We start from the raw sequence: 11,254 nt of genomic DNA on the forward strand, positions 1-11,254 counted from the left end.
CTGTAGACTTCCTCTAAATCTCAGTATCATGATCAATATCCAAGTTTTGAAGGTTATCATGAACTTCATTGTCAATCTCCATACTTGAACCTTTAGACTTTTTGAATGCAACATCTTCTTCAAAAGTAACATCTCTACTAACCTCAATGTACTTCTGACTTGCAATGTAGATTCTGAATGTTTTGGAGGTTTTGTTGTAGCCCACAAGAATTCCTCTCTTTCCCAAAGGTTCCAACTTGGTTCTCTTATCTTTGGGTACATGAGCACATATTGGACTCCCAAAGATCCTTAAGTGGCTGATGTCAGGGTTGATCCCTAAAAATGCTTCTTCTGGAGTCATATCCTTCAATACACAGTGAGGGCATCTATTCTGAATGTATATTGTTGTTCTAGATGCTTCGACCCAAAGAAAAGTCTTCAGGTCCTGATCATGAATCATAGCTTTCGCAGCCTCAACTATAGATCTATTCTTTCTTTCTACAACCCCATTTTGTTGAGGGTTGTAGGGAACACAAAACTCCCTCTTGATTTCGGCCTCAATACAAAAATCATGAAACCTACCCGAGGTGTATTCACCTCCATTGTCAGACCTTCAAACTTTAATTATTTTCCCAGATAGATTTTCAGCTAAGGCCTTAAATTCTTTGAATCTACCTAGGACTTCATCAGATTCTTTTGACTTTAGAAAGTAAATCCATGTTTTCCTAGAGTAGTCATCTATGAAGATTACATAATACAAGAATCCACTTGGAGAAGCAACAGACACAGGTCCACATAAATCAGAATGCACAAGAGCTAATTTCTTTTTAAACCTACTTTCACTTTGACGAAATGAACTCTTAGTGTTTTTACCCATAGCACAACATGTATCATCATGAATATGACTAAGTTTAGACATACCTTTACCCATCTTCTCTAGGGTAGGATGGGCTCGAAAATGAAGATGTCCACGTCTTCTATGCCATAGCTCACTTGACTCAGGTGCTTCATGAATGAGAGCTTGAACTAGATGAGTTGAAAGCTTATATAGTCTCTCATACTGATTCCCAATGACATGAGCTAATTTGATGCTGGACTTATTAGGCCATGCAAGAACTCTTCCCTTAGAAAATGCAATCTGATACCTTTATCTTCCAATGCTAATATGGAGATAAGGTTCCTCTTGATTCCTGACACAAACAATATATCACTGAGGTGAAGAGAAATTCCAGACTCTAAGTTAAGGGAAGTAATACCAAAACCTCTTACATAATAGTGTGCATCATCTCTAATGATCATGTGTAAGTTGGACTCCTTCTCCACCAAGTCTGAAAGATGCTCCCGGTAGCTGGTGATGTGTTTAGATGCTCCACTATCAATCAACCATGTATGATTGTCTGTAGGAACATTGCTTGATAAGGCAGAGATGAAGAGGAAGTCTTCAACATCATTTTGATTTGAAACTTCATTTATGTTTGCTCATGCTTTGGATGGGATAAGAAGTCCCTAGCATAGTGACTGAACTTGTCACACCTGAAACACTTGATGTATGAAAGATCCTTCTTCTTCTTCTTTGAATCAGGGGTTGGATCAGACCTTTGGTCTCTATTTCTCTTGAAGTTGTTCTTCTTCCAATAGCCTCCTTTCTTCTTGATGGACTGGGAAACAAGAACATGATTGTGTTCACCATGAGAGCTTTTGATAATTCCTCTTACAGCCAGTCTTGATTCATCTTGAATGCAATTAGCACGGAGGTAGTCAAACTTGGGAAATTTGGATCTCCCACTTATGCCTTGAATAAATGGCTCCCAAGAGTGAGGAAGACCATTTAAATGCAAGCATGACAAGATCCTTGTCCACAACTTCATCTCCAATGGAGCTGAGATGATCTCTTAATTCTGAAATCTTCATGAAGTAGGTGATGACTGATTCTCCCTTTGCCATCTTGACTTGATGAAGTTGCTGCCTCAATGCAAGATCTCTACTTGTGTTGTTGATCTCATACATGCCTTCCAAAGCCTTGAACATATCCTGGGCTGAAGACATCTTGGAGATGATAGGAACAAGATGATCTTTCACAGTGTCAATCAGAATCTTCTTGGCTTTGACAACATTCTTCTTGAACTGAAGTAATTCATCTTTGTCTTCAGGCACAGGTTGATCCTCTCCTTGCACAAACTCCACAAGATCATTTTCTTTGAGGGTGACAAGGATTCTGAAATCCCAAGAAGTGAAATTTGAGGCTCCTTCAAGTTTGTCCTCAACTTTCAGACCGTACACCATCTTGAATGCTGGAAAATGGCTAGAAGAGGATGTGCTATCACAAAGTCTAATCAAATCAAAGCACATAAAGAACACCAAAATTACCCTAGGAAAATCTCCCTCTTGGAGGTGAAAAACCCAGTTATAATCTTAGATCTTATTATGCAATAATCAGTAAGTATCTTTACAATCTGCTTCAACACATGAAGCAATCAGAACAACAGTAGTATGGAGTATTCAAGCTAGGGCATATACAACAATGAAATGACTTATTTGCAATACATAGATCAATTCATTGTCTCAAGAAGGTTCACTGCCCTTTGTATGTAGTTCCTTGTCCTACATATATAGTTCGTTGTACTTTGAACAAGGTTCATTGACCTTAGAAGATAATTCGCTATGCTTTAGATGATATTCGTTGATAACAGGGGTAATTTGTTGATGAATGTTGAAGGAGAATGTATTCGATGTGTATAGGATGAATTCATTGATGATGTGTGGATACAATGATTGATACTTTGAATATATAGGCGACTTTAGCTTTCCAATTCACCTAAGTCGGCTTTCAAGGAGAGCACTTTTAATTTCAATTCAAATTCTTAAAGATTGGTGCCAAAACAGAATTAGCCCTATTGCACGATACAAGTGTCCTCAACATAGGTCAACCCCAACACGTTACAAGTTATATAGAGATTATTAGATATAAGGCGTGACTAAGGCCAAAGGCCAATTAGTCACATACATGAGCTAGGTCAGCCCTAGAAGGGATCCGACCTAGCTATAAGATCAACATCTATCACCTGCTCTTTCCATTTATGTAATTAGATATCTTTACCAGTTTCACTAGTTGGAGATATCTGAATGTATGTTGTGGAATTGGCTCTCAAGGGAACATAGTTCTTCCCTTTGCAAGGTCACTTTTACACCACTACACTAATAGCATTTACTTTCTCCTACCTCTCAAATCCAAATTCATAAAAACTCTCATTCAATCCTTGTCATTCATTCCCAACTACCTTCTATTCAAATCCAACTCGACTTTTGATCCCAAACATCCACTTAAACAAATCGATCTCGAGCCTTCATTCCCCTCATCCCATAGATATAAATTAATCTTCATCTCTCAACCAAACTAATGAAGGAATGAATAAATGTTGAGAATTCATAGACACAAATATATGCAATCACATTGGCACTCCCAAGAGCAACCCAATATTAAGTGTATCACAAGCACATCCACACATGCACAAGGTTTGCATTGGTTTGTAATTTTTCATTTTAAATTTGTATTCCTAGTCGCTCAATTGACCATAGTGGTATGATTTGAAGTTGGATTCAATTTTGCTTACGTTTCCTTGTTTTCTCTTCATTTTCTCATCATTCTACAATTACATGAAAAAATAGGTTAACAAAAACATGTGGTAAACGGACAATGTTCTACAATCAAGAAACCATAGTAAATTGATAATGTTATACAACCATAATATTGAAGATAGAAAAAAAGTGCTCTCAACAAATTGACCTATACACCTCTAAAAATAAAATATTTGAACTATCCACTAACCTACATAATTGACTAAAAACAATTACTCTACATTAACATATACTTACCATATTAACTCCAACAAAAATTAAAAAAATAGATTACACCATTATCAGACCTCTCTTAACTAAGAGAAGCATTTTCTTCTCTATATGCCCTTAAAGAGTGTTTACAATTAACAATTTTATAAAGGAAATGGCTGGCTAAACTATGATTTAATTGAGTTTAGCCAACGTGATGACCTTTTGGAAAGAAAAAAAAAACATGGCTGGCTTTGAGTGATGACCTTATGAAAAAAAAAAAAATCCTCTTTTCAAGATAACTTTGAGTGATGACCTTATGAAAAAAAAAAATCCTCTTTAGCTTTGAAAGGTCAATGGCAAGAACAAAAAACAATTCGTCTTCATAATTGAAGACAGATTCCATTTGAAGGTTACGAGGTGTTAAAAAAGGTTAACTTTACAAATGCAACGCCATAGAGGAACTTTTGAGTTTCCTGGCTAAGTTGTTTGTATTACAGAATAATATTGTTGTGTTAATATTGCTTGAGATGGAATATCAAATAAGTCACGTTGCACACGTCAGCGTATACGTATGCATCATCCACTATAAGGGTCAAAATTGGGGGGCCTCCATTGTACTGACAGGCGGACTCGACCGTCAAATTCAACTCGAATGCTTCTCCACCCAACTTCCATAAAAAATTAGGAAAACATTTGTTTAGTTTTTTAGTGGAAGGGACTGGAAGAGTCAGTAGCATCTTGCAAATTGTGATGAAGAATATTCCGCACTTGGGCAAACAAAATCTAAATTTAATTGGCTAAGCTATTACATCATGTGGATAACGTGGGTCGAAAACATTTCTCAGTCCACCAAAGTCATCTTGAAAATTATTGCTTTAGTCCACCTAAATTTGGCAGTCGCCTCTGCTTGTCAGACACTTTTTCTCATAGTTATTTATCCAAGGTTACCTTACAAATGTTAAGAGAAATATTTTATTTAAAAGAGTATATGATAGGTTAAATATACATTCAGTTATAAATTTATATTATTTTTTAGCAGTATATTAAATGGGATGAGGATTGTATTGTGAGTAATTTTAATAGAATAAAAATCTTTGAATTTTTGAGTCTTCAACTTTCAATAGAAGAGGTTTCAACTTGATGTAGATTATATTCTGAACCATTTTTGATATAATAGATATCTTTCAATCTTTAAACTTTCAATTAAAAAGATTTTAACTTTAATTTTATATTCAATATCTACAAATTAAAATAGAAAAAATTAGTTTTAAAAGTTCCATGAATATTGAAGGCCAAAGATTTTAGGTTAAACTGTGTATATTTTTTCATTGAACATTTTGAATCACACCTGTGACACAGTTTAATCGAGAAACTTTGACATTCAATACAAATTAAAAATAATAATTTAAAAATATTAAAAACTTAAACAAACCCCAAAAAAATTGATTATAATTAAAGGCAGAAATCTCTAAATACGGCCGTACGGCAATCGAACTTAAACCGGACTTGGCACATGTAATTTCTGGTAAATGCTTGCGTATTCTTTCCTCCTCTAGCTTGCGTATTTGTTCCCTCAGCCGCCATTATCACCAGAGTGACGTGTTCATTCATCTTCGTCCTCCTATCATATTGTTCGGTCAACGAAATTTCAAAGAATACTGTATTTGGTCGTCTGGGTGTGTTCTTCAACCACAAAATTCCATCCAATATCAAAGCTATTCCTGCAATAATTCGTTGCACAGAGCATTTACAATCTATTGGGTATGTTCGTATATACTTCGATAGTTTTAGCCTCTTCAGTTGCAGGGAGTGCTGATTTCCCTGGTTTAGATCATAGGTAGCTTTTGGGGCTAAAAACTTTGAAAGCGAGTATGAGGATGGCCTTATTTTTTAGGCTTTTTTTCAGCTCTGCGAACTCATTCGTTGTTTATTATATGCAGCCTGCAGGTGAAAAGATTCTGTGGCATAAATGGTTCCGGAAATGGAAATTGACACGGAGAATCAGATGCGTGAGAAGGATAATCCTAATCCCAATCCCAATCCCAATCCCAACCATGAGATGAGACCGTCAAGGAGTCACAGGGGCAGACAGGTGACTCCACTAGAAATTGTTGCCTATAGTACTGATGATCCCCAGATAGCACCTGTTCCAACTGCACAGGTATGTTCAATTCTTCTTTAAAAATTTGGAGATGCCCATTTTCTTTTACCTTTGAAAGAATCAATGCCATGTTATTTTTGGGTACTAAATATTCTCCCTCCTTCTTTGTTTTTAGCCCTCTGCTCCTCCGAGTGTAGAGAAGGGAAATATACATGCTTACTCTGGGGGATATAGGAATGTTCTGAGCCTTCTCGTGTTCATTCTACATATTCTCTCAGCACTTGCTGGAATGGGGTTTTTTGGATTTAGAGGAATTCAGGCTGCTCTGAGGAAGGGCAGTGAGAGATTTCACATAGAGAATTGGTATCCCCAGCTCGTAGCAGCAGCAGGAGTGGGTTGCGTATTCTCATGTGTATGGCAGCGGGTTTTTATATGGAGGCCTGTTGAGATGATATATGGAGCATTGTGGACAAGCCCTGCATTGAGTTTCACAGCTTCACTGATGCTTGTATCGACTTCAGAATCGTCAAGTGTGGGATTGGGAACTATATTGTTACTTTTCTCTATTTCCCAAGCCTTGTATGCCTGCTGGGTTAATTCCAGGTTAGTTTTATTTCTGGGCTTATTTAGTTTCTGCACAATATTAGCTGAAGCATATCGACACACGGTGTTGTAAAGATGGCAACCTTAAATTGCTCAGTAACTTTAGTTGGATGGTATGCAAGAAATCAACGAATGGTCCCAATTAAAGTTAGTAGACTGGATGCCATTGGAACATAGCCTTTTAAATAGTGTTAAAATTCACCTTCAGGTTGCTCTTCAAAACCCTTGATAATATACACATATACAATAAGTACCTCAGTAAAGGTCTAGTAGCTTTTTAGAATCATCACATAAATGTTAACTTTCCTTTTTCTAACGAAAAGAGAAATATTTTGGTAAGATAGGATATAAAAGTCAAAAGAACTACCCCTCGAAAGTAGGAATTGCCCACTCAAAAAGTCTCTGTAAAATTAGCATAGAGAATGATTTCTGCTGAATACGTGGAGTAATTCCCACCATCACAAAGAAGCTGAGCACAACTACTATGTGCTAGGTACTCCTAGCATGTTGCAACAAGTGCATCTAGAAACTGTCAGGTTGGGAAAATTTAGTGTGTCAATGATAGAGAGTGTATGATAGCTTTTGGTTTTACTGCCCCAGAGAACTCTGTAGATAGGATTAAAAACCTGAGAGTAACTACCTTTCAAGAAACAAAGAGAAACTTCTTTATTGGCAGATTTTCTCTGCATTTAAAAAATTTAGACTACATTTCTATAAGTATTAATGGCTTCAGCTTTGACAACCGGACAATCTGAAAAATCAAGTCCAGTGCAGCGGAGCCATCGTAGCACTTGCAGTGATGATTGCAGTGATGATTGATGAGTTACATCATCATGAATTGTTGATCTCCTCTGGCACAAAGATTATGAGGTTGATAAAGTCTCAATATATTATCTGTAAAGACTTTCTTCATATTGATCATATTAGTTTATCTTAGTTTATCTGTAAATGGGGTAGCAAAGTTACGTGAGCTTAATATTGGAGGAAACTCGATGGTTAAGCATGTTTGAATTTGAATAGTATTTGGATGGGTGACCTTCTGGGAAGGGCTAATGCTTCACCTCTGTGAGCATCACTTAGATTAAGTGAGTGGTAAGTGTACCACTCATTCTCATAAGATTCTTGTAAACCACTATTTATGAAATATGGATCAATGAGTTTGACTCAAAAAACTACAATTCTAATAGCAATATCATAATAATGTTTTCTTCTCACTGCATCTTCAACTCTGTTAAAATAAATTTGTGATTTTAAATTAGGTTCTCTTTTTAGCTGATGTACGATAAGAAATGGGCCCAATAGATTCTGAGAATGTCTAATATTTGTTCCAAAGGAAGTTTCCTTCCGTTGTAATGTTCAAAACTTTTGCTGAGAAATAGCATTTTGAAATTCAATTAAATCAGACTTTTATTAATTGGACAAAAACAATTTACAGATAAAATATGTGCAGTTTTTCTGAACTCAAATTTGTAAGTTCTTTCTTGTCTTAAGGCACAATCCTCAACTCCGCTCTGATTGCATAGGAGAGTTGTGATTGTGATTCTAATCTCAACTGCCATGCGAGTTTATCTTCTGTATGGCTTATGAGACGTGTATAATGAACAGTAGTTCAAAAAGATTGTGCATATCCTTTTTAAGGTCTGTGTGGAATCAGGATGTTATTAATAGACGGTGGACTGGTATATTGAAAACCCTCTCATGTGGAAATTGTTCCTCAATGCCTCTTGCAGGATAAAATATGCATCAAAGCTGCTCCCCAAGGCTCTGTTCCAAACAAACAAATACCCGAAGCTGATGCACCCCTCTTACTGGGTCATTCTAATTGCATTCATATGGATCTCTGTCTGGATATTAGGCGTTGTAGGGGCAATCAGCCAGAAATATGCAGCACTGAGCGTGATGGCGTTCATACTCAGTTTGGGATGGGTGATGGAAGTACTCAGAAATATAGTGCACGTCACAACCGCAAGGGTTTTGGCATTGTTTTACCTGAGAGGAATGCAGTCAAATGTACATTTCTCTTTCCAGAGAGCCGTAACAACCTCTTTGGGAAGCATCAGTCTGGGATCAATCCTGGTCCCTTTTCTAGAAGCTCTTCAAGTCCTGGTAATCAAACATGAACAACATTTTTCCAAAAATTGCCCCTGCACAAAGAATCAAAAATATTTTAGCTTTTGTATAATCGTGGCTGATATGTTTATTGTTTTTATTGCAGGGACGAGCAATGAATTTGGTTGAAGGAGAAGACGAATTTTTCTTCTCTTGTGCGCATTGTTACCTGAGATTAATGGGATACGTCTTCCGATTTGCTAACAACTGGGGCTTTGTTCAGGTATACTTTCATCCCAATGAGTATTTTCTTTAGCAATTAATTATTTCGGAAGATCAATGCCACGCCCAGAACTTCAAAGGGGCCAGAAGGTTAGAAGTTAGAATCATTAAGCGTTCATGAAAAATAATGTAGTTTTAGAGCCAGGTTACGACAGGAAGCCCAAAAGGCACAGCTTGAATGAGGTGTTAGAATAAAAACAAGCCACAATCCCCTATCCCCTAACCATAGGTTTTCGGTTTTATCTGGTCCATGAGAAATAATAGATTTGGGAATGAAATTTTATAGAACATTTATTTGTAGGTAGCAACATACGGGAAAGGATTTGTTGAAGCAGCTCAAGACACCTGGGCATTGTTTCAAGCGAGAAGTTTGGAACCTGTGATCAATCAAGACCTGACAAGCTCTCTCTGTGTTCTTAGCGGCGTTGCGAGCGGATCACTCTGCATAATAGTAGCCGGCTCCTGGACTTTTGCAACGCACAAAAACTTGACTGCTACAGTATCTTTGTTATCCTTCGTAATTGGCTATTTCATGGTAAATTTTTCATTCATTTAAATATTTTGATAGAAATTGGGCAAGTAAATTTTTTTTCATTCAATTCTAAGAGAATTCGTGTATGCGCAGACAAGAATTACAATGGTGGTGCCGCAGGCTTGTGTATGTGCATACTACGTTTGCTATGCAGAAAACCCCGAAAACAGAGAATTCGAGGACAACGTAATCTCTGATCGCGTGAGAGATTTTCGGAGATCTATGGCGTGATTAAGGAAGGATCTCTAGACTACCACAAGATCTTCGTTCTATATTCATTATTTGATCTGCCAGTAGAAACCGCTATAATCTATAGGCATTTGGGCCGAGGAAAAGCAGTGCAGAGGGAATTCAATTGAAAGCCTAATGGCCTTGTACATAGTCATACATACAACAGGCAGAGGATAGAGCATTCTCATGTAATGTAATTTTATTTTAAATTTGATTTATCTTGTCTGCGTCTGGATTCAGAGAATCGCAGCGCAATCTGTACTAGTGCTTACAGACATAATTCGTCTGGAAATCTAGAAAGATGTGTGGTCAATGTGAAACCCTAATTCATAAATGTACTGTAATATTCGTAAATGGCGTACTGTAATATTCACAAATGGCGTACGCGTCTACTAAATGACCTGTAAAGTGTATTGGATAAGTGATGTTTGAGAAAGAATTTGGAAAAACGCGTCCACTAGAATTATCCTTCGTACAAACATTAAATTCAGGGCTAAGTGCAGAGCTACCTAACCATGACAAAAAAAACCTGTCGCCATTGCCATTTGTGCCGTCGACATCAACGTTTCTTCGTCTACTGGATAAACCTCCAATTCCAGGACAGCCGTAGGAAACTGCGAAATGCCCCAGGAATTCATTAAACAAAGGCAAAAGCAAGGATTTGACAATCTTAACACTTTTTTTTTTTAATTGAATAAAGCTGAAATTAATACAGAAAAGAATATCGAGCAGTTCAACTGTAATAAGAACAAAATTATACATTAAAAAAGTTTGGATCTGTTCAAATAACACAACAATTAGCAACTGCACTACTGAAATTACAGATCCACTTTAAGTATAGCAAAAACATCACTAAAAACTAAAGGACCAATGTCAGAAGACCTCAAAAATACAATGATAACAGCTCAGTCAATGCAGATATGACTGACAACAAAACCTTACAAATGATGCAACATAAAAATTATTAGTCTAAACTTAAATAGTCTTTGAAGCTGTCTTCCACAGAATATCTTTATCATGAGGTGCATAAACTAGTATTTGATTTAATGATGTCAGATTTTTACAATTCATATTTGATATGATTATAGATTTCTGAATTCGATTGTGTACAAAATTTTGAATCCATGAATCAGTATAGAGACCTGAGAAACAACATAAAAACTTTTACAGTCTAAACTTAAATAGTCTTTGAAGCTGTCTTCCACATAGAATATCTTTATCATGAGGTGCATAAACTAGTATTTGATTTAATGATGTCAGATTTTTACAATTCATAATTTGATATGGTTATAGATTTCTGAATTCGATTGTGTACAAAATTTTGAATCCATGGATCAGTATAGAGACCTGAGAAACACAAAACAGTAAATTAACAAGAACACATAAAAAGAAGAGGTGAGAAACGAGGTAGCATGAGATCCCGAAAACAATAGAACAAGAAGAAAATTAAAATCACTAGAAAATGATGAGAGAAACAAGAAAAAAATACAAAAAATAAAAAATGGAAAATAATTGAGGATGGCAAAAACAAACAAGAACTGATACTAAATTAATGACTAGACATGGTCAATAATTTAACACTACCCAAAAAAGAAAACTAAAGAAATTGATTTATTAATAATGATAAGTCAATAATATATAATTAATAA

At 36.2% G+C, this 11,254-nt stretch overlaps 2 protein-coding genes across 3 annotated transcripts; one reads left to right on the top strand and one right to left on the bottom strand.

Annotated features, from left to right (window-relative positions):
* Positions 1-1,737: 1,737 nt before the first annotated feature.
* Positions 1,738-2,262, bottom strand: LOC131874390 (uncharacterized). Its single transcript, XM_059217740.1, has one exon. The coding sequence runs from the start codon at positions 2,260-2,262 to the stop codon at positions 1,738-1,740; it is 525 nt and encodes a 174-aa protein (XP_059073723.1).
* Positions 2,263-5,307: 3,045 nt separating this feature from the next.
* Positions 5,308-9,959, top strand: LOC131054800 (protein PNS1). Of its 2 annotated transcripts, none has more exons than XM_059216956.1 (7): positions 5,308-5,568; positions 5,748-5,968; positions 6,084-6,511; positions 8,242-8,617; positions 8,727-8,843; positions 9,144-9,377; positions 9,468-9,959. In XM_059216956.1, exons 2-7 carry the CDS (start codon positions 5,777-5,779, stop codon positions 9,603-9,605), a joined length of 1,485 nt encoding a protein of 494 aa, XP_059072939.1. In that variant the 5' UTR covers positions 5,308-5,568; positions 5,748-5,776; the 3' UTR covers positions 9,606-9,959. The 2 variants fall into 2 exon arrangements, with proteins under 2 accessions (XP_059072939.1, XP_057845391.2); XM_057989408.2 differs by having other exon boundaries at positions 5,309-5,644.
* Positions 9,960-11,254: the final 1,295 nt, after the last annotated feature.

Source organism: Cryptomeria japonica, chromosome 3 (assembly GCF_030272615.1).
Source record: "Cryptomeria japonica chromosome 3, Sugi_1.0, whole genome shotgun sequence".
Lineage (NCBI taxonomy): Eukaryota > Viridiplantae > Streptophyta > Pinopsida > Cupressales > Cupressaceae > Cryptomeria > Cryptomeria japonica.

Excerpts from the sequence above, each read along its gene's own strand:
- LOC131874390 (XM_059217740.1), bottom strand. The coding sequence starts at position 2,262 with ATGGTGTACGGTCTGAAAGTTGAGGACAAACTTGAAGGAGCCTCAAAT.
- LOC131054800 (XM_059216956.1), top strand. The coding sequence starts at position 5,777 with ATGGTTCCGGAAATGGAAATTGACACGGAGAATCAGATGCGTGAGAAG. Across the intron at positions 5,969-6,083 it reads CACCTGTTCCAACTGCACAG|CCCTCTGCTCCTCCGAGTGT; the intron begins GTATGTTCAATT and ends CTTTGTTTTTAG. Across the intron at positions 8,618-8,726 it reads TAGAAGCTCTTCAAGTCCTG|GGACGAGCAATGAATTTGGT; the intron begins GTAATCAAACAT and ends TTTTTATTGCAG.